This window comes from Panthera uncia, assembly GCF_023721935.1.
Source record: "Panthera uncia isolate 11264 chromosome A3 unlocalized genomic scaffold, Puncia_PCG_1.0 HiC_scaffold_12, whole genome shotgun sequence".
Lineage (NCBI taxonomy): Eukaryota > Metazoa > Chordata > Mammalia > Carnivora > Felidae > Panthera > Panthera uncia.
Genome location: NW_026057579.1, coordinates 24,224,173 through 24,247,190, shown reverse-complemented (window position 1 = coordinate 24,247,190; position 23,018 = coordinate 24,224,173). Strand labels below are relative to the sequence as shown.

Sequence of the window (23,018 nt, the reverse complement as noted above, 5' to 3'; positions counted from 1 at the left end):
TGCCGAGGCCCCCTCATGGTCTTGTGCTCTCGGCCCCTCAAGGTGTCCCAGGAGCAGGAAGGAGATTCGGGATAGGGTGAGGATAAGGGGCTCGGTCCTACTGCTCTTTGGGAGAAAGTGGCACAGGTCAAGGACAAGATGGAGAGCAGAGACTCAGCAGCAGGGCTGTGCCCCACGTGCCCCAGTCCCTGCTCTCTCTCCATCCTGGGCACATCCAGACAGGCTCATGTCACAGGCCACCTGGGACTCGTCTCTGCTCTGGCGCCACCCCAGGCTCTGCTTGTGGTGCTGGGCAAGGTGAAAGGGGCCTGGCCTCTTCCCTCCTCACAGCAAATACTTCCCAGAAAACTTCAGGCGTGCCATGGCACACACCTTGAAGGGCCAGTTCAGCTTTAATGACCCCTGGGAAGTGGGTACCAAAGACAGGCCATGCCCCTCGTGGCAGGCCAGCCAGAGACAGCTCTAGCCGAGACCTGCTGAGTCAGAACCCTGGGGCCAGCCCAGGAAGCTGTGTTGGAGGTTCTGTGGAGTCTAGGGCCTGTGGGCTCTGCCCCACTGCTTCCCTCAGTCACCTGACAGCCACCCCTGAGCTGGCCCTGCTCCTGGATCCTGTGCCCCATCCGCACCTGACCAGGAAGGGCAGGGCTGAGGCCTTGCCACCTGCGGCACTGCCCGCAGGTCTGCCCTGCTCAGAAACTAGCAGGCCCTGAAAGAGCTCCTTAGGAAAGCAAGCCCAAATCCTCCTCCAGCACACAGGCCCCCAGCGGCACAGGGGAAAGAGGCCTCCTGTGGACCAGAAACCAGAGGGAACATGGAAAGAAGGGGACTGTCTGAAGAACAAAGCAAGTGCGAGAGAACAATCGTGACTGATTACGTCTGGAGAAGCCCTGCAGATTTCAACAATTTCCCTCCTTACACCTACTTCTGGTTCTGAGAGCACAAACTAGGCCTGACTTTCCTGCTATGTTCGTTTTCCTCTCAGATTGGATGAATGTTCTTGTCTTTTCTTCCTGAAGACATTTCCAATCTTTCGCTACCTTGAACTGAAATTAACTGAATCTGTGGCACATATGACTGTTCAGCTGGGGACCATCTGTATTCCACCCCGTTATTCCACACAGGCCATCGGTCTGTCTCCCCAACTCTCCCCAATTGTCTCCAGGGGAGACAGTGAATAAGGAGGAAATATGGAGCTTTGACAGCTGAAAGCCCCAGGGGCCTGCCCTCACTGGCTCCCAAACTTTAGTCTCTGGGACCCACAATGTGCCCGGTCCAGAGCAGACACTCAATAATATTGGCTGAGAGAATGGAAGGATGGATGGAGGGATGGATGGATGGAAGCAAGGAAGGAAGGAAGGAAGGGGAAAGAGGACAAATGAATAGATGGATGGACACACTGGTGACAGTATAGCTCTTATTCAGACTTATTTCTGCCTACTCCCCCAGGAGGAGCGGAAAGAGTGAAGAGAGGTGGTTCCCAGCACCAGTCTGAGACAGAGATATAAGCTTCACTCTTCCAGAGCTGGCAGGCAGGTCAGCTGGTCTCCTCATCTGCCCTCAGCCACCCTGTAAGCAGCTCAGGCATTCACTCCGAGTGCCCTCTGTGACCCAGCACTGGCTAGACACCTCCCTTGTGCAAGATCCTGGGCAGGGCAATTAGACCTGCCACGGTCCCCAGAAGCTCACAGCTAAAAATCGGAGATATATAAACCAATCATGACCACACAGAGCAACAGTTCCAGAACACGCAGAGCACAGAGGAAGGAGCCCACCCAGCTCAGGGGGTTCCCAGAGGAGGCGAGGCGAGGCGATGTAGATGTGGACCCAGGCAGAGGGAATGAGGCCTCCAGCTGTGGGGGGTCTGCCAGGGGCATGACTCAGGCATGACTATGAACCAGGTCCCCACGGCAGCTTGGCTCGTGATCCACGAAAACGATCAGTCTTGGCCTGGGGGAGTGCCGCAGTGTGACGAGGAGACAGGGTCAGGGAGAACATCAGAAGGCAAAAGCGCTCCTAGAAAATGTGGACCGTGAGGTGATCAGTGGGCAGAAGGGGCGTATCCAGAATGATACCAGATTTCTGACTTCTGGGACAGGGTCAGGAATGTCATGTGTGAGGTGAGTCTCCAAGCCGGGTTTCTTCCTTCGCTCACAGATCGCATGGGCACGGACTCAAGCTGTACACACGGGCCATGGCCCCTGCCCCCCACCATCCCTGCTCTGCCCCTGCTCCTCCTGCGTCCACCCGGTTGTCTGCGGGATGTACCTCCCCACTGTGCTGTGCCCACCAGCCCTGCCTCTGCACCCACACGGTAAAGGATGCCCCGCCTGTCCTTTCACCAGTTTAGTCTCCTGTCACCAGGGATGGGGCAATGGGGCAACTGAGCCCTGAGCAGAGAGGTGTGCCATACACAGACCTGCTCCTGCCTTCCTGGTGGGCACAAAGGAGGTCACCTGAACTTGTGCAGGCTCTGACGCAGCACGGGTGGCGGGAGGTGGGGGGGCAGTCTCCCTGGATGGGTGCAGGCATGGGGAAGCACATTCCTGTAGCATGCAGGCATGTGCGTGGACAGACATCAGCTCTCCTGCACTGCGTGCCTGATGGAAGACAGATGTCCAGACCAGGCCGCACTCTGCGGGCGGACGTGGTGCAAACGTGAGACGGAGGTGGCAGACGCTGAGGCTGATGGCCCTGCTCACGTGGCTCAGGCAGTTCTGGTGACAGTGACAGACGCATGACAGTAGCCTCCCCTCTGGCCACTAAGGGGGCCTGTGTCCATGTTCCCGGATGCACCTGACCCCCCGGCAGACCACCAATGGGCACCAGCTGCCCAGGATCTGCATCACTTGAGTTACAGGAGCATCTCCTGGACTAAACAGAAGGCCCTTCTGAAGCCAAGACTCACAGACAACATGACTTACCTTCAAAGCCAGGGTGACACTTAACCAAATAAGGAAATTAATCTCCTCTCCAGTCATACAATTTTCCTGCTTTCAAATAAAGCATTTTTCATTTTTTAATTTTAAATTCAGTTTCTATTGCATTTAGAGAAAATTCTGAATGCCAATAAATACACTTTTGTGAAGCTTATTCCGGGACAATGCTATTTGCAGCAGCACCAGGTCTTGAGGCTTCCACAGTGGCCTGATCATCAGGGCAGTACAGGTCACCGAGGAGAGGCTGTCACCCCACGAACCGGACAGGCGTCCCCCAGACAGGAGCTTCAGGGAAGCGCTGGATGGGGAATGAGCAGAGTCGGGAAAGCTGTGCTCCAGGCAGAGAACAGTCCTGTGAAAATGCTAAGGTGAAGGAGGAGAGTCTGAGGGGAAGTTGGGGCCACAGCCTAAAAGGTCTGGGGAAGATTCTGGCCTTTCTGTTCCTGGGGAGGAGCACTGGAGGGGGTGGGGGGATGCAAGGGAACCCATGTTCGGCCTCAGGCCAGTCATTTCACTTCCCTCGTCTGTTTCCTTGTCTGTTAAATGGGAACGAGGAATGCTCTGGAAGCTGGGTGTGGAGCCCACGTGCAGGCTGGCCCAGGGCACAGCAGAAGCCTGTAATCATAGGTGCACTTGATACTGTCCAAGGTCACGTCATGTTTCGGCCCAAAAGACTTCATTCTGGGCCCTAAAAAGTAAACAGGGCCTGCCTGGTAAACACCCATCATTTGCTGTAACCCCAGAGTCACCCTCAAGGATCTGTTTCTCAACAGCCATAGCCTGACTGTCCAGGCCACTGGCCCCACCTGGCGGACCAGGACTTCAGTGACTCCCCCTTCCTTCTGGACTTGTGCGTGAGGACATTCCTCCTTTATGCACTGGGGCCAAACACTGTCCCTCACTCGCCATGGCACCCACACCACTGGCTGCACCCAGTGGAAAGCAAGGACCCAGCTCTGGCCACACCCAAAACAGCCCTGCAAGACTGAATATACAAATGGGCAGCCAGCAGAGCATATGGAAGACAGAACTTTGTCCCACCACCTGCAGCGACCAGCCCAGGAGACCAAACCCCCAACCACCCGCCCAGCATGCAGGATGCCCCTTTTCTAGTTAGCAGCCTCCCCTGCCAACAGCCTCCAGTCGGGGCACACCTGTGCCTTCTCTTTTCCCACCAAGAATCGCTCCTACTCCCAGCGTGCCTTTGAGCCTCTGCTAAATGCAGTCCTGGTGGTGGACCCCTCCTTTGCTATGGCCAGTTCTGAATCAAGGCCCTTGCCTGGTCTCACCTGGGAGGCCTTGGTTTATTCCCACATCCCCGACGACACCCCAAATGTTGACATGACCAGTGGGGCCTGGCAGTCCCTGCAACTGAGCAACCCCATCACCCCTAACACCCAACATGGAGAACGCGTGGACAAAGGTCGTGAGGCTGGCACCCTGGCACGGACTCAGTCTCAGGCTGGGGGTAATGGGTGAATTCCTGGGCCAGTGGTCAGGGGGCTGGAGCTCCCACCAGGAAGGTACATGGCTGTGTGGTCTTGGCTCCTCAGTAAGATCCACAAATAAACAGTGGATTTGCCTTCAAGTCCCTCACAGTTTAAAGGCTCTGTGTTTTGTTTTTGTTTTTGTTTTTTTTTAAGGTTTTATTTATTTTGAGAGACAAAGCAAGTAGGGGAGGGGCAGAGAGAGGGAGAGAGACAGAATACCAAGCAGGTTCCGGACAGCAGGCTCCGGACTGTCAGCATGAAGCCTGATGTGTGGCTCGAACCCACGAACCATGAGATCATGACCTGAGCCAAAACCAAGAGTCAAACACTTAAGCAACCGAGCCACTGGGGCGCCCCAAAGGCTCTGTCGTTTTAATGCTCTTACTTGGAGGCTGCCACAAGAGTTCCAGGCAGCCTGAGGCAGGGGAATGACAGGCATGAGCTCTCAAGGTTCCATCCCCAGGGAGTCAAGCAACCATTCAATTCCATCAAGGACAGCCAATCAAGCCCCTGGCTTGAGACCAAGGCTGCGGGAGGCATCCCTCTAACCTGGCTGCAGCAAGTCTGACAGGCTGTACCAGGTGACCTGGCATTGAGGTAAGTGCTGATGTTTGCGTAACACAACAGGAAGTGGAAAGGCTGCCTTTAGTTCAGCTTACACAAACCAGCACAAAGCAAATCCGAAATACTGATAACATTGTACCAGGGTAATTTCTTGTACTTCTCATTTTATTCTTCCTGTCACTGGGACTTTGTCTTTAATTTATAAAAACAGAAACTGCCCAGTGCCCTCCAGCTGGTAAAGGGGCACCTCTGGGCTTTGAACCTGGCACCGTCTGCTTCTGATTCTGCTCTGGGGTGTCCGCACATCCAGCTTTCCCAGTGGCTTTCAAACCATGCTCTAAGAGGCCCGGACCTTCTGCAGAGCCACGCAGGGCCACGTGCGAGGTGAGCTGAGGCTAAGGGGGCAGAGATCCAGTCTCCCTCTAGTCCTGTCCCAACCAGGCCAACCCTACCTCACTCTGTTTTATATATATCGAGGCTCTGTAGGAGACTTCTCTTGAACTGAAATTTTTGCTACTGAAGGAAAAAAGGGAAGCACTGTCACATGGTGTACTCAGCCCAGACCGCGCACCGACCCGGATGGGGAAATGGAGGCAGTACTGCTCTCACGGGGGACGTGCTGCAATCGATCAGTGGGACGGCTCCAGGGTGCAGCTGGGGGTGGCTGTCACCATGCTCCTCATTGATTTTGGTTCTGGGCCAGGCCGCGGCTGAGTGCTGTCTGCTGAGGTACAGGACAAGGCCCCACTGTGACCAGGAACAACTGCCCTCTGGCAGGTGGTGGGTGACAGGAGAGAAAGCCTGAGAGCTGGAAAGGGCGGGGGACTGAGGGTAGCAGGATGGACCCCTGAACTCACCCTTCTGGAAGCCCCAGCGGATGGCAGAACTGTGGCTGGAGGGCCTGCTGCTCCTGCGTCGTTTCCTTCTCACCATATCCAAGACTGTCATCAACTTTGGTTTCTGGGGCTTCTCAAACATGAACTTCCCTGTGAATCACCTAAAGGGCTCCTTAAAGCCCAGGTCTGAGGGCGCTTCTCACAAGCTCCAGGGCGAGACTCCCAGCGGGGCCTGCTGTCCTAGGCAGGGGCCAGAACATTAAAGGGATCCCAGGCCCGTGAGTGAGGTGGCCGAGGAGAAGCAGCTTCTGAGGTACCTCACCAGGTACGGCTGGGGCCACCTGCATAGCCCCTCCACAGCCCACCTTGGAGGACATCTCACTTCCAAATCTCAGAACTAGTTTCTCAGATGGAGGAGTCTGCTAACCTTATCGTGGTTTATTTTGTAATTTATATGTGTATTAAATCATCACGTTGCACATCTTAGGCTCATACAATGTTATATGCCAATTAGGTCTCAATAAAGCTGGGGCACAAGTAAGTAAATCCCCAACTAGAGCAAATCTGGGGGTACCAGACAGTGCACTAGGAGGTTTTCCAAACCACAGAGTCATCCCAGAGGAGGGACTTTATCCAAATACAAGGAGTAAAACATTTTTATACTAACACACGTATGATTCTTCTATGAAGATAAGGCAAAATTTGTATAAATAATTATGACAAAATATGTGATTCACTCCAAAAAAAAACGTCCAGCTTCACCACTTGAGCCACGCCCAGTGCAGTGGGGGCTGGCTCCCCCTCCTGTGAGCAGAGAGCGGGAAGCCTGGCCTTAAGAGAAGGCATGTTCATGCAGGAACCAGCCTGTCCCTTGGGGAGCTGAGGGTCCTCAGGGACCCGGGGCTGTAGGGGGGCTCACTGGGCACTGGAGGAAGAGATGAGAGGCAGAGGACCTCTCGGATGAGCAGGGTTTAGAAAAGCAAAAACACCTTCCCAACAGAGAGGGATTAAGTCCCTAAAGAATTCTACATAACCGAGTAGCACAACTGAGGCCCCTGGGCAGAAGCTTCTAGGGCCTTGCTCTGGGGCAGTTATTTGGGAGGAAAAACTCCATACGTGATAAACTTCCTCACTGCCTGTAACAGCAAAAACGTATGGAAACCACCACAATGCCTCAGGCAGGCCTGGCAAAGCCATGTGCAGGGCATTGACCCAACAGACTAGCACAGGATTAAGAATGTAGAAACCTATTTGCTGATCTGGAAAGACCCAGTACATATGCTGAAAAAAAAAAAAAAAAAGAGCAAATTATAGAGCGGTGCACACAACATCACCCCATTCTGGTATTAAAAATGTATATCCAAAAGCTATACCTCCATGGCAAAAGGCCTTTTTGCTGTGTTTTCAATTTTTCTGTACTAATCTGTATTATTCAAGTTACAATTAAAAATGGTTTTAACAGAGTGTTTCCAGCAGAAGGCAGAACTATTACAGTAGAACTCCACCTTTCGCAAATGTGTGAAGTCTCTACAATAGAGTTAAACATGAAAATGATGCAGGACATGGAAAGCGACTGTGAGAGAATCCACCGTGAAAAGCACAGCATAAAAGCCATGTGTGCTGTGCATGTAGCGATGTGGGTCACGCGGGGACACAAATGCCCAAAATCCTGTGAGCAGCAGGAGAGCGGCAGAGTTGTGATGGGCTGAGTGAAAGCTCTTTCTATCTTTAAGCAGTTTCTACTGGTGTACCAACTCGTCTTTTCCCTAATCAAAATCAGGTTTAAGAGACAAAGAAAAGCCCGGGCAGTCTCTGCACGGGGCTTTGTGCTGGCGACCTCCCCCCCTTCCGGCAGCCCTGTGGTGGAGCGACAGCGCCCCACCGGGTCCAAGGCAGGAAGGACTCACGCCTGTCACCTGGAAACGTGGCTGCTCTGGAAAGCCAGGCCCAGATGGGCACTGGGGGTGGGGGTTGGTGCACATCTGGGACAGCGGGTGCTGCATCTGCAGAGGAACTGAGGGCAGGGTGGGGGATGTACATGCAAAGCGTAAGTCTGAAAAAACCAGAATGCTCCCCACTAAAGGGCAGGGGGGACAGCACTGTGCAAGAGTCAACAGGCCCACCTGGGTGCCCTCGCAGAGGCCAAGGTGGACGCCTGAGTTCAAGGTGGGGCTCTGCCACATATCTATGAGGCTCAGCCAAGTGTCTGCTCAACTCTCCTCAGTTTTCCCATCTGTGGATAATCCCAGGCCCTGCCCACCTCCCAGACTGCAGAATGACTGGAACCGAGGGACAGTGCATGCAAGCGGAGGGCACTGAGTCCTGACTCTGCCTTTTGTGGTTGCATGAATTTGGATGAGCTACTTGTCTCCAAACTTCAGCTTACACACACACACACACACACACACACACACACACACACAAACACACAGAGCCTGATGCCTCTACTGGCTTCCTAGAGTACCATTTCTCAAACCAGACCCACACAGGTCCTGAGAGCAAGGTGGTGTGTCATGACCTTTAAAAAACAACAACAACAACAACAACAACAACAGAAATAGGAGTATCGATTCACGAGAATGGGAATCAGTTCTTGGCATTTACCAAGCTCTCAAAAAATGTTAGTTTTTACTTTTCCTGATGGGACCAACAGAACTGACCACTGTCACACCAGTTATTAAAGGAAAAATTAGCAGGAGGTCTTATTAGACCTCTGGGATCCCTTTCAGATGCTAAGCTTTCCCAGGATTCAGAAATCAGCACCCCCCACCCCTGCCACCCCCGAGTGCAGAGCTGGGGACAGTGCTGGGGGCGGGGGGGGGGGGGGGTCCCAGATGGCTGACACATCTCCCGACAATCTGCTACTGAAATAAGTAGAAAATTCAGGGCGGCCCCTGCCAACCCCAAAGAGCATTTTCCTACCCAAAAAAGGAGCCGCTTTGCTAAGCATGACCCTCAGCCAAAGGCTGGCGCAAACCACTGAAGTCCTTCTCCGTTTGGCTTTACGTGTGGTTACTCAGAACAACAGAGAGCATGAGTTCAAACAAAGCCTTATCTTTACCAAAATAAAGCCCAAGAAGGGCCTGCAGGTTGTGCAAGGCTGATAAGGAGTGCCTATTACAAACTGCTCCCCAAATAACCTCACTGCCTCTTCCACAGGGCTGCTGATCCCTCATCCAGGTCAAGGTGGTCATGGAGGGCCAGGGGGACCTGACTCCTGGGCACCAAGGCGCTGCCCGACTTCCGGCTCTGGTGCCATGTCTCCCAGAGCACCAGATCTTTCCCAAGAGTGAACCTTGTCCCCTGTAGGCTGGTCTCACGGGGGCCCTGCAGCCACCCCTCTTATGTGTGCCCAGCCTCACATCCCCTCCAGGAGAGGAAAGCTGGCGGATGGCGGGCAGAGTTTTCTGGACTGTGATTTTCATGTCATTTAAGTGGAACTTGCCCCTCCCTAATTTCTGGAACAGGACCTGCGAGACGGGCCTCCCTTGTCTGTTGGCTGAACTTCAATCTCTCATCAGGGCAGAGGGAGTGTCGCTGCGGGTCTGCGGCTGGCTCTGCGGAGGTGCTGGGGCAGCAAGCTGGCACCATGAGAAGGGCGGTCGCCACAAGAGCCCTAAAGAGAGGTGCTAGCAGTGCTCTATTTTCACTACAGGAAACTGACAAGGGTAAACTGCCAGAGATACACGCTGGCAAGTGGCAGAGCCAGGATTCAAGCCCAAGCAGTCTAGTCCACACCACAGTCCGGGGCCCTGAACTGGATGTGAATCCCAGTACCATTATTTACCAGCTGTCTGGCCTTGTGCATGGCACTCGGCCTCTGCGGGCTTCTGTTTCTTTAATCTGTAAAATGTCCCATTTTACAGCATCTGCTTACAGGCAGGGCATCAATGAGGCACAGTATGTGAAGTGCAAAGTACAAAGCCCAGTGTGTGGTAGGTGCTCAGAAACACCTAGGAGTTCCCACCTTGCTTCTCGCAGGTTTGGGCCAAGCAGCGGTGAGGGCCCTCGAGTGGCTGAGTCTGTCTGCTTGGGAGGCCCTTCCCACACATCTCAGCCTGTGCCCATCAGACAGGCCTTGGGAACAGATGTCTCTCTGGGCTCATCCTGCCTGTGGTCCCCTAATCCCAGCACAGGGTGGTCCTGCAGTGGGGGCTTGGGAGCAGCTCAGTGACTAGCTAAAGCAGTCAGAGGGCCAGGAAAGGAGAAGGAATCAGATGACAGAATCAGGATACTAAGGGACCACCAAGACCGCAGCTGGCTTACCTCTTCTTCTCCAGCCAGCATATGTATGTATGCACCTGTGTGCATGTATGTGCATGTAAAGGGGACACAGCTGACTGGCTAGGGGACCCCAGGGCTCACTCTACCTTCTTCATCACACAGTCAGCACCCTGAGGGTTATCAGTCTCCTCCACCCATGTAACTCATAGGCCTTATAACTGCCTTGGGGGAGGCAGGGCCAAGGTAAACACCCCTGCTTTAAGAACAACGAAACGCAGCCCAGGGAGCTCCAATCACATGCCACAAGTCACAGGCTCAGTGGTGACCTGGGTGGAGACCCAGGGGCTCTTGGGCTGCTGAGGTGGGGTGTCAGGGGTCGGGACTCCCAAGACTCAGTGCGGAGCTGGAGATCAGGGGCCCGCCCTGGGGCCAGGGAGAAGGCAATGCCTGAGCCTAGCTCTAAGAATAGGCGTGTCGAGAGTGAGTAGAGAGCCAGTTCCCTGAGCACCCCAGGTACATGGGGTGATGATCCAGAGAGACAGGTTTTCTCAGACTCTCGGGACAGAGGACGAGAAGAGCCATCACCAGGAACAAGCCAGAAGGAGGGCCCATCTAAGATGGGGAGACCTACCGCATGATGCCCAGAGGGTCCAGTGCCTCTTCCTCTTCCTCCTCAGAGGATTTCCCTGCATCCTGACCCTGCAGGCCTGGGATGGGTAGACCCTCATCCTCCGCTTGGTCCTGCTGCTTGAAGAAGTCGAAAGCTTCCCCATCGTCCCGGGCCTGGTTGTGTGCCTCCAGGACAGAGGCATCTCTGCTGGTGAGGTCCGCAGCCCCCGGGGATCTGGTGCCTGTGGAAGGAGACAGAAGAGGGCACCTGACACCCATGGCAGGGAATGAAGAGGCATCGCATCACACCCAAGCTCCTGTGCCAGGACCTGAGCTGGGGGCTTTCTACAGCACCCTGGGACCAGGGTTGTGGGTCTGAGTGGACAAGGGGCAGCCTGGGCTCTGAGCCCCTGCTGCAGCCTGTCGGGGGGTGACGCGCCCCAGCGAAGCCTAGAGTGGAGTGGTTACAGGGAGGAGCCGAGGAACAGGTTGGCATCACAGCAGCGGCCGAACCTGCATGCCCTGGCTAAGGGCCGGACAAGCCAGCCAGCGTGCATTTGCGGGGCATATCAGGGAGCTCCGTAATCCAGTGAAGATCTGCTCCAAGGGTCTGGGCACTTAGACTATGAGCCCAAGGAGTGCACAGTGAGCTTGCGGAAGATTTAGCACAAACTGTTAACGGTTCTATTACAAACTGGCTTACATCAGCGCTTCTCAAGGCATCCGCTGACGGATGTCCATGATGTGGTAACAAGGAAAGGGAGAGCAAGCATCCGGAAACTTCCATAGCAGCTTGACACTGTCACGACATCCAAGCATGGGATTTTTGTTATTTGTGAAAATATCTGTCTGTGACAGATTGGGAATATAAGAGCTAGTCCTTCCCCACAGATGGGTTGAGAAATGGGTTTAGACCACTTGTTCATCTATACCTAAACAGCCACTGAGCGGTAGATCTTTGAAAGCAGTTCCTTCTTAAAAAATATCATTCTTAAGTAATGAACTTACAGAACGCGTGGCACGTAGGGTATGAATATGTATACAAGAGTAATATGTGTTATTGTAATAAGTAAAACTAAGCAGTAATGATACACTGCCTTATGTTATGCTTTGCTATTGATTTATTAGGACAAACGTGAAAATACCATTCAAAATGTCATGAACCTTCAATTTCATGTAACATGCATCATGTAAAAAGCATTTTACAGGTAGGGGCGCCTGGGTGGCTCAGTTGGTTAAGCCTCTGACTTAGGCTCACGTCCTGATCTCACAGTTCGTGGGTTTGAGCCCCGCGTCGGGCTCTGTGCTAACAGCTCAGAGCCGGGAGCCTGCTTTGGATTTTGTGTCTCCCTCTCTCTCTACCCATCCCTTGCTCATGCTCTGTCTCTCTCTCTAAAAAACAACAAATAAACATTAAGAAAAATTTTTTTAAAAAAGCATTTTTCAAGTATGGATTTATTTAAATATTGTAAAAATCTCATGTGAGAGATCCTGTTTGCACCTGCACTTTACAGATGAAGAAACTGAGGCACAGAAAGGCTAGGAAAGTCAGATCACCTTATCCTCCTTCTCCATAACAGAGGGGGCCAGGAGATCGGGAGTTCCCCCCAATTATGGATCAGCTGGAGTCCCCATCTCACAGTCAACACAGCCCATTGGGAGGTAAACAGGTTGTGATCTCATAGCAAACAACCCGGGGCCCACAAGCCCACGTAGGGGGGATGGAAAAGGAGAGGAGAAACCTGGGCTCTGCAGCCTTACCCAGTCCCAGCCTTCTGTGCATTCACTGGTTTTGCTTTTATTCCTCACCCCTTAAATTTTTTTTTTTTTTGGGTGTATTTGCTATTTGTTAATTGTCTTCTGAAAACCTCCCATCTGTCTTGTGAAGCTTAGAGACCACGGTCATTAGGAAGAGTTAAACAGAATGGTCCAAAGAGGGGAGAAAGTCAGGGGGAGAGTCCAGCACCTCCTGATGGGACCTCTCCCCACCCAGAGGTGCACAGGCACTTCATCTGCCTTGGACGGCAAGCCTGGATGGCGCCCGGGTGTACCGAGTGGGAAGGAAAACGTCAGCCACCCTTGTACAGCACTTCCTGCACAGCAGGCTCTGTTCTACGTGCTTCACACGCGTGAGCTCACTGGATTCTCTTGCCACCTGGCTGCCAGGTATTGTCCCATCTGACAGCTAAGGAAACTCGAAGGGGAAGGAGATGGCTGAGGACACATACTACAAGGGTTTGAAGTCCCTGCCACTGGGCCAGTGTGGGCTGAGCCTCCACCTGTAGCCATACCCAAAACACACCTGTGGGGGGCAAGCTGAGGGAGATGTCCCCAGGGACCAGGTCCCCAGGCCTGGCTGGCAGGAGGCAAAATGGGGTGTGTGGGTTGAGGGCGGGGTGGAGCTCTGGGGATGGCAGGAGGGGCATGGCGCCAGGGGCATGGGCCTCTGGTGGAGTCAGACTACAGAGAACACCCTGTATGAGCCCCATCTGGCACCCAGGCAGTCAGTCCTCAAAGACCAGGTGCCAGCCTCTCCCTGCCCACCACCACGGCCGGGCAGCAGGTAAGGCCCACCTGCCTCAACAGCCTGGCTGAAGCTTCCTGACTGCAGGCAGTAGCTGTGGACCCATACTGGCCCAGCCAGGGGAGTGAGGCCTAGTTCTGGGCCAGGGGAGACCTCAGGGGTTTGGGACAGAGCCTCAGGTACCTAAGAATTCTAGCAGCTCTGGGCTTCCTGCCAACTCGGCGTCCTTTGAGACACAGCGCAGAATCTCATTGAACAGGACTCTCCTTTCCCGGATGTCAGACTCCCCAACGAACAGGACCTTCCTGGGGAGTGGGGGAAGGCTGGCCGCGGGGTAATGACTGCTCAGTTTCTGGTAGAACTCCTCGATCTCACTGTACTTTTTGGAGACCTGGAATGAGAGGGGCATGTGGTTTCCTGAGTACTCTCCCCCTTGCCCCAACCAGACAGTCCAGAGGCCGGGCTGTTTGGAGAGCCTGTCCCCAGGACAGGTGCCTTGGGGCACCTCTGACCCTCCACCCATCATCCTTCCTCAGCTCCATTCTCAACACCTCTAATCAGTACTAGGCTCAATTATGAAAGTCTGAGTAGCCAGAGAGAAGATACAGCCATGGTGGATTCCAGGCACTGTCACAGGTCCAGGTAGAGACATTTGGCACAGGGACCCTGGCCCGGCCCACGGGTGACCAAGGAGGCCGGCTGCCTCCATTCTGGGCCTTCAGCAGACTAGTGGGGTGACCTCATGGTTTGGCCAGCTGTTAGGTCATCTTCCGACAACCACATGAGTCACCTTTTCTCAACACAGATCTCTGGATCATATTCCCGCGTGCAAGCAGCAGCCTTCTAGCTGGAACCATCCCTACAGGGCTCCAGTGGAGAAGAACCAGATATTACAAGGTTGTTTCTCAGCCCTGCTGTCAGCCAGAACCTCAATGCACACTGGGACCTCAGGGGAGCAGGTCGGCAGGTGGTCCCAGGCCACCAGAGTCACCCTGACACTCAGTTCCCAGCTGAGTTCACATTCTATGAGGCCACCTCTGCATGATCTCTGCCCCACAAGGCTCAGGCCCTGTACAGAGGGAGCAGCCGCGGCACAGTGGGTCGGAGGCATTGCCGCAGTCTGTGCAACCCAGCGTGGGTGCTCAAAGAGTCACCTGCTCTGACCACACACCCACCCACCAATCGCCCAGCATCCTCCCTTGTCTTGGACTCTGTATGCTGGGCCTGGCTCCCCAGCTCCTCTGACGGAGCACTGAGCATAAAAACAGAGATAGACCCACCTCTGCTCCCGGGCCAGGGCCAAACCTGCAGCACAGCACTGAATGCTGGTGTGGCTGAGGACGCTGGGGGTGTCTGGAGGTGCTGACATGAGACTGGTGATCCCGGTGCACAGCTGTGTTGGAGCGCACGGCCCTGGCTAACTACAGCTGTCACCAGAACCCCCAGCCTGTGAGGGTTTCACATGCCGGCAGGCGGCTGGAGCACTGGAGGAATTTAGTCCCCCAGTCCCCTTCTCCACCTTCCCCCTGCCAATGGGGAGTTCCCTGGGCCAGGCAGCTGCAGCCTGCAATTGTCAACTGGATCTGGAGCTGTCCTGAGAACAGCCCTCAAGGAAAAAAGTAAGAGGATCCTTTCAGGAAAGAGATGTAGGTTCTAACCCCTGGGTCCTGAGAACAGTGACTCCAGCCAGGAGGGGGACTCGGCCATCAGGGAAGCTGTGACCCTGAGGATTGAGCGCCCTCTGCTGGCCTGACAGCCCCACGCGGGTCTGGCCCTTGGACCCAGCAGGAGTGGAATGGGGTCCTGGAAGCTTCAGGTTTCCTGAGCACTGATAGCGTGAGAGGCCAGGAAGTTTTAAGTCAGGGTGCCCCCCCCCCCTCTCCACTGCCCAACCAGGACCCACATTCATCAGTGTTCCAAAGAAAGGGCTTCTCAAGCAGCTTCCTGAACAGCTGGGAGAAGAGGCTCGGGGAGAGGCCATGGGTGCAGAGATGTGAGCTGCTGTTCACCTGGGGCCCCCACGGGCAGGGTGCACAGCACTGCTACCCTGAGCCTCTCCGGGGGAGGCGTGTGTGCTCGTACCGCCAGCACACGTGGGTGCCGCTAAACAGCAAGCACACCCAGTGTCCCTTTTTGGGGGCTGTTTTACTTTCTGATGAGCAGTTCAATTCATGTTTTTATTGAGACATGTATCCTTTTTGGGAATAGAATGCAAAATGCTCCCCCCTCCTTTTTTTTAAGCTAAATCATGAAACTTCAGAGATTTCATGGGGGGTAAATGCATTCTCCTCCGCCCTCACAGGTGGTTCAAAATGTGTGAGAAGCCCCTGCACGCATGGCCATCCATACACGCACTTAACACTTTGCAGTTCTCACTGGCCACAAAAGACTGGCACTGGGGTGATGCATGGGGGTGTAAAGATGTCTCCCCCATTGCCTCGCACATAAGGGTGGCCCTCTGTGCAGGACTCAGACCTGCCGGGATGCTCCTCCAGGGCTCCCCGGATGTTGCTTCTCTCTTATGCCCAAAGACATGCACCTCAGATATTCTCTTCTGCTCCCAGCCCTGAAAACGTGTGTGTGTTCAGCTCCACGGTGGGTCAATTCAGATGATCAGGAGTTGCAAAACCCCAGCACTCAGAGCCAAGCAGAACCAGATCCAGCACCCGACATTAGACCTGGATTCTCCCTAAACGTCATCGATTTAAGTGGGCGCCTGGCTGGCTCAGTCGGTTAAGCGTCCGACTCTTGGTTTCGGCTCAGGTCATGATCTCACGGTTTGTGAGTTTGAGCTCCGCAATGAGCTCTGTGTTGACAGTGCGGGGCCTGCTTAGGATTCTCTCTCCCTCCCTCTCTACCCCTTCCCTGTTCTTGCTCTCTCTCTCAAAATAAATAAATAAACTTAAAAAAAAGGTCAATTTAAGGAGTAAATGAAAGACATCGTGCTCTTTTCGATGCTTCCCATGTGTTAAATATCATGTAAAGACCGTGCCATACATTTTTCTCTCTTAGAAGGTGATGTCTCTTCTGATAGGTCACCAGAACTAGGTAATTCATGGTTTTCCTTTCTGTCCTGGCTGCCAGGAGATTCAGAACTAAATATGTGCAAACCTGTAGCTGTTGATTCTGTCTGTACCACAGGACTCTGGCTCATTTTACTTTTAATTAAAAGCTCTCTTTTCCCTTAGCTCCTGCGACTCCATGATGCCCCCTTCTCTTCCCTTCGCCTCAGAGGCTCCTCCTTCTCCGTGACTGTCCCTGAGCTGCCTGTGTGTCTGGGGCTTCCTCCTAAACCTTCCCTTTGCCCAGTCCCTCACTCCAGCCTCATGTGTCTGTGGGACACTTCAGACTCCACACATCCCCCTTAGACCCGCCCCTCCGCCGGTGCTCTACAGTTGGTGCAAACAGTCAGCCAGCAAATGATATGCATGTTACTTTGGAAATACTGTATTTTACAACTCTCTCCCTCCCTCTCACACCAACTCCTGCTGGCCTGCCTCCAGCACTCCCCTGGGGCATCACTGGACTCGTGACTGGGCCCCCTGACTCCTGCCCAGTTCCTTCCAATCCAACTCCACTCCCCACCAGATGGGCCAGCGAGTCACTCCCCTACTTCAAAGTCCTCCTTGGCTGCAAGACAAGTCAGTCTCCCTACATGCCCTCCGTGACCTGGATCCTGCCCATCGTCACCCTCATCTTCTACTTCATCCAGGATGACACTGAACTGCGTGTCCAACCTCCGTGGTTAGACTTACGGTTGCTTACACCCCGCCCTCTGCCTGGGATTCCCTTCTCCTGTATAGCTCTATGGGCTCACTTCTCACCTCCAGAAATCCTCCAGAACATTTCCCAAGGGTGGGCCAGGTGCTGCTTCTCTGCACACCCACAGCCCCATGCGCTCCTGTCACAGCCTGCACCTGTCTCTTTACCAGTCTGTCTCCCCTCTGACCATAAGCACCTGAATCGCTCTTGTGCCCTTACCACCCAGCACGCTCTGGCTAGAGAAGCACCCGCTCCCTGATGCTGCTCACACCTGTGCACCTGGCCCCCGGGCCCCCTCAGGAGCACCCTGGCAGAGCCCCCAGCTCACCAAGAACTGGACGACATCCTCGGGCCTGTGCTTAGCCGACTTGAACGCAGCCAGCCGGGTTACCACCAGGATCTGGTACTCCACGTGGCCTGACATCATCTTGCCCCGCACCTCCTGGTGCTGGGGCACAGTCAGGTCGAGGCCTGTGTGGACATTCTGAACTCGCCTGCCAAAGGGAAAGAAGGCAAAGGAAGCTCAGGTTCAAGTCAGCAGGCTTCTCGAGTGAAATGCAGACAGGACCTCGCGGTGGCCCTGCAGGCCTGGGGTACAAGGTTCCTCTGCTGCTGTCCTCAGCGGTCACTGCTTTAGGCCACCTGGCCCACCACACACCGGCCTCTCACGGGGCCTGGCTCGTGAGCCCCAGGCCTGGGCCCTGCCCTTGGGCTGCTCCCGGACAAGGGGCTGTCCCCAGCAGGAAAACGAGTGGGAGCGGAGGAGATGTGGCTCGTGGAAAATCACCAGTGGGAAGGTGTGTTAACACACTCAGTTCATGTGCCCCTGAAGGATGGAGGGGATGCACGTGGGGGCAGTATTCCCACCAAGGAAAGTGCCTGACTATCTGCACACCGTGCAAGAATGACTACCGCCAGGAACTTGGGCAGAGACACATCTCTTCAGCTACCTGGGGGGAGGGGAGGGGGGCAACCTGGCTACTACAGAACCTGTGTAGCAGGGGGAGGTTGGAGAGGGCACTGAGTGCAGGGCACAAGGCACTGAGAAGACCTCTGTACAAGGTTGTGAGAGGGTGCTTGGCCAAACATCTTGCAGAATCTGTAAACGCTACACAAACATACTGAATTGTATGGGGGGCCAACAAGTCACAAGACATTTTCTCTGAAGTGAGAAAAAACGGTAAGGATGTCCTCATCCTCCGTAAGGGTGTGATGCAGACCCAAGCAGGCAAATACACATCATGCAAACACCTACGACAGGACCCCTCCTCATCAACGTTGAGACCTACTATGTGCTGGGCAGGACTTCCAGAACACAAGCAAAGGGACGCTCTGAGGAGGGCGCTTCTTGGCTAACACTGTACCAGGGCAAGGCCCTCTCCCTCTCTGGCCTAATGTCCCAAAGAGAGTCAAAGACACTCTCCCCCAGGACTCCTTCAACCTCCATGCTAGCACACGACACTGTCACCATGGTGATGCCGTCTGTCACCCACCAGAGAGGACAAGTGCGTATGAAGAGTATACATGCACTGACCACACACCCCTGCACACACACATTTTCATGTGACACAAGGCACATGGTAATGAGCGCAAATCAATTAGGCAGGCCCAGGCGAGCCCAAACGTACCCCTGTGAGATGGAAAAACACACCTAACATATCAGCGTTTTTCCTTTTGCCAGTAATCACACGAGCGCGCTTGGCCTGATGCTGAGTAGAGGCCGTGCTGCTCCGGGCTTTGAACACGGTGTCCACGGTGCTCCAGTTACTAGCGCGGGAGCACAGAGAGGACTAAACATGAGCCTGGTGGCAGCCCGCACAGCTGCAGGCTCTGCAGGCTCTAAGGACCTTACCTAAGTCACTCCCGCTCTGCCAGCTCTACAAAGGGACACAACCATTTCCCCGAGAGGGAACCAGGCACGACAAAAGGAGTCAGCTGCCCAGGTCTCAGCAGGTCAGAGGGGGAGCCAGGGTGTCCTCCCAGGCAGTTGCCCCAGAGCCCAGTGGAGGGCGGCAGGAATTGGGGTCATTATGCTACAGAGCATAGGTGGGAGTGCAGAGGAGGGGGGCCTCTTGGCAGAGGAAAGAAGGCGTGAAGGAACCCTGGCCTCTCTGCTGAGAGGCACCTTCTATCGCCAGAGGGGCTCACTCTCTCCCTCTTAGTACCGTACACCTCCCAGTTCTTTGACCACATCGGGACTTGTAGTCCACGGTCCCACTGCCTTCCACTGATGCTCCTGTTCCTGTCACACCTCCTCAGCTGGGAGGTCCTGGTGAACCACGGTTTCTGGCCTCCATTCCCCTGCCCCATCCCGAAGTCTCCAGTTCTCTGCCTCCTTTGTCCTGGTGCCCAGCAGCTGCACGGGACTGGGATAAACACACAGAGGTGCCGCCTGTTCCCCCCTGAAATTCACCGCCACAACCTGCAAGCCACAGCCTAGGCCTGGCACCCCTCCCTTGGTCTAGACTTAGGCTTCTCAAAGTGTGGTCCCTGCCACATTGGTGTCACCTGGAAAATTAGGCCACTGAATCAGAAACCCCGGTGGGGGGGGGGTACCAATAATCTTTGTGTTGACAACTCCTCCGGGTAACTCTGATGCCCCTGAGCCTGACCCACTCACTCTCCCACCCACCCTAGACGGCAGGCAAACTTTTGCCATAAAGGGCCAGATAGTAAACATTTTAGGCTTTGCAGGACATATGGTCTCTGTCACAACTACTCAACTCTGTCATGTGGTGTGACAGCAGCCAGACAATAAACTTTATTACAAAGGCAAGAGGTGGGCATGATTTGGCTCACGGGTACAGTCTGCCCACCTATGCTTTAGACCAAGCTTTTCAAACTGCAAGTGCATCTAAGTCGCCTGGGGAAGCTGCCAGTATGCACATCAGGTCTGGGGTGGGACCTGAGAGTCTGCGTTTCCAGCCAGCTCCCAGGTGATGCTGATGCTTCTCAGCTGCTCCTGAGACCCGCTGAGCAGCAAGATATGGCGTCTAAGCCGCCTCTCTCAACAAACCCCCAGTAAACCCCCAGTACCTGTTCTCGCCTGACACCCCTGCTTCTTGGTTCACTGAGAAGGGCAGCAATCGCAGAAATCCCCAAGCCTCCCCCTCACAACTGGCCTGCGTCCCACTGGGGACAAACTGGCCGGCTCCTACCTGAGGCCATCACCTACTCAAGGCAGGCTCGTGTAAGTCTTCCCCCTCCCACTGCCTTCTCCTTCTCCCTCCCCCTCCTCCGGCTCTCTCTCCCCTGAGCACACTGTCCCCTTGCTCCCAAGCCCACAGTGCCTTACCGCCTCACCCAACACTCCCCCAGGCCCACTCCACTCCAGCCATGCTGGCCTGCTCGCTAGTGCCCAAGCACCCTCTGCCCCAGGACATTGGCTCTGCTGTTCTCTCTGCTTGGTACAGTCTTGCTCAAGATAGCATCATGGCTCTCTCCCTCACAGAGCTTGTCAGGATCTGTCCAACTGCCACTCTATCAGAACAACACTCCTGGACAAAACGGCACACCAATAAACCAGCACTCACTCCTCCTCTTTTTCCCCTACCGTTTTATTTTCCTTCATACCATTTATCATCCCTGACACATCATCCATTTACCTCCTGTCCAGCTGTCCTCACTAAAGCTCCATGAGATGGGCTTCATTTCGGTGACTGCTGTACCCTAGAATCTGAACCAGGACTTGGCAAAGAGTAGGTATGCAATAAGTAGCAGGTGGGTGAATGCAGGTGCGAACCCTAGCGGTGGGGGGCTGCGCTGGAGAGCTGAGTTGGGGCCCAACCATGAAGAGCCTGCCTGATGGCTGGTCTCAAGCCTTTGGAATTACCCTGTGGACAGCCCCTTGGGTTTGCCAGCACCTGCCAGCAGGACGGAGTGAGCACTACCCGACTGGCCGTCATCACCAGCACGTGAGACCATGAGCAAGCCCCGTCCGGGCTGGGGCAGGGAGGGAAGCCACCTACCTACCCCCTTCCCAAGCACCCAGCACCAAAGTCACACTCCATCTGCGTGTGGCTGAGCGGGCGTCCGTTGCTGGCCCTACTCATACCTGCCAATCTCAAACCTCCTTTTTGCAGAAAATAAAGCAGGCTCAGGGACAGGTGACTTATGTAGGACCAGGTAAACCTCTGCTGCCAACGAAGACACAACCTGTCACTTCACTGCATCATGAAGAGGACACCAAGCAGGTTCTGGCATCAGGGTTTGCTTACAGAATTACATTTTCTAGACCTCAAGCCACAGGGAAGTTCAGGTTACAGCGGGAAAAATAACAGCTGGGCTAGGCAATACATTTATTTAGGCAGTAAACTGTCGTCTTCGACCAAGATTTTGTGTAGGGGGAACAAGAGCGGTGTTATCAGTGAGTCAGTCACTCTGCGGAAGAGTAAAAGCGTGTGCACCCCAGGCTTTCCAGGATCCACCTTGCCCTGGGTCCTCCCGGTCTGGGTCAGGGTGGGCCCACACTGCACCTTCTGCCTCTGGGGCCTTTGCTGTCACTTGCTCTTCTCCCGAGCTACCTCGTGAGCAGCTGCCACCTCGTCTCTCCCCTCCACCTGGTTCACTCCTACTCTCCCTGCGGGACGGGACGCGCACTCGCGGGACGCGCACTCGCGAGCAGTCTGGGTTCAGCCCTTGCGCCGTGTTCCTATGGCAACCTGCACCTACTCCCCACACCATCGCTCCCCGTCCCGGCTTGGTTCCGCTTCGGCTCCCCCCCCCCCCCCCCCCCCCCCCCCCCCCCCCCCCCCCCGGCTTCCTTCCGCTTCGGCCCCCCCCCCCCCCCCCCCCCCCCCCCCGCCCCCCGTCCGTGTTCATTCCGTCTCCCCTGCAGGGCCGGCCTTTTCTAATTCACCCGCATCCCCAGGGCCGCGCACCGGCCCGGCACAGAGTGAGCACTGAAAGGAGGTATAAACTAGATTTTCAGGCGATAAAGAAAATGAACGCACGTCGGCAGAGAAGGGCAGAGGAGACCCCCCCCTCTCTGCCCGCCTGCGGGACTAGCCAATCCCGGCCTTCCACTGGGTCTTGGGCCAGTTCGTCACCCTTTCAAGGGCCTCAGTTTTCCCCATCTGTAAAACGGGGATACTCAATGCGCCCACCGCTCCTGCAGGACGGTGGGGCGGTCCACCCCAGAGAACCTGTAGGGCCGCAGGGAAGGCCGGGCCGCGGGCCCACGGGGTCGGCCGCCTCCGCCTGCTCCTTCGACTGGGCGCATCGGGCTCGTTCGCGCGCACCCGGAGTCCACGCTGCCCGAGACGCGGCGCCGGGCACGGGGGTCTGGCTCACCTGGAGGTGACGAGCACCGGCGGGGACTGCATGACCGCAGCGGTTCCAGGCGGGGCGCACGGTCACGGGACCCGCTGGCGCCGGCGTCGCCGCGTCCCCGCCCCGCGCGCTCGGCCCGCCCCGGCTCCGGCCCCGGCCCCGGCCCGCCCCCTGGTGGCCACCAAACTCGGCCTGCGGCCGCCGAGAATTTCCAGCGTTTCTGGAACTTTGGGTGCTGACTGAGCACTGACCACGGGAGGCCTGGGTCCACCTGGGCTACGCCCCCTGTCCCCCCCACCGTGCCCCCCCACGCCCCCCGCACCCCGTGCCCGAACCAGTATCCTGAGCCAACCCAGTGACCAGAAGGCACGCAAGGAAAAACAGAGGAGGCCCGTCGGTAACCCCAAGGCACCGGTTTCACCCTTAGGAGTGCCCAGTGTCCCGGTTCAGAAGGTAAATAACCTGGCTCCTCTGCCTTGGGGAGAGTGTTGGGAAACAACGCAGCCAGTGGTCATGGCCCCGGGGACGCTCAGAGGGTCAAATGAGGTAACTTTACAACCCAGTGAACAAGATCAATTAGACTCATTTGTGGGGCGTTATCTGAAGAAGCAGCAGCCACTCCGAGGCCTTCCAGGGCCTTCTCAACAAGAGCTTCTCAAAGCTCTTTCCTCTCCCCTGCTAAAGAGGTGTTGTTCTGACCTAGTCCCACTCCATGGAAGACTTGGTGAGACCCCTGCAAATAGACTCTGGACTATCACACAGGGGGATGAGGCCCAGCCCAGCTCAGCACAGCAAGGATGAA

At 55.3% G+C, this 23,018-nt stretch overlaps 1 protein-coding gene across 1 annotated transcript in view; it reads right to left on the bottom strand.

Moving 5' to 3' along the window:
• Positions 1-22,313, bottom strand: part of HS1BP3 (HCLS1 binding protein 3) — a 29,100-nt gene extending 6,787 nt beyond the window's left edge. Inside the window, exons 1-4 of the mRNA XM_049651994.1 lie at positions 22,238-22,313; positions 17,274-17,439; positions 13,367-13,574; positions 10,682-10,901 (exon numbers count right to left, since the gene is read on the bottom strand). Coding sequence (XP_049507951.1) covers positions 10,682-10,901; positions 13,367-13,574; positions 17,274-17,439; positions 22,238-22,269 — 626 coding nt within the window. The 5' untranslated portion in view covers positions 22,270-22,313. The remainder of the gene's footprint in view (positions 1-10,681; positions 10,902-13,366; positions 13,575-17,273; positions 17,440-22,237) is intronic.
• Between the last annotated feature and the right edge of the window lie 705 nt (positions 22,314-23,018).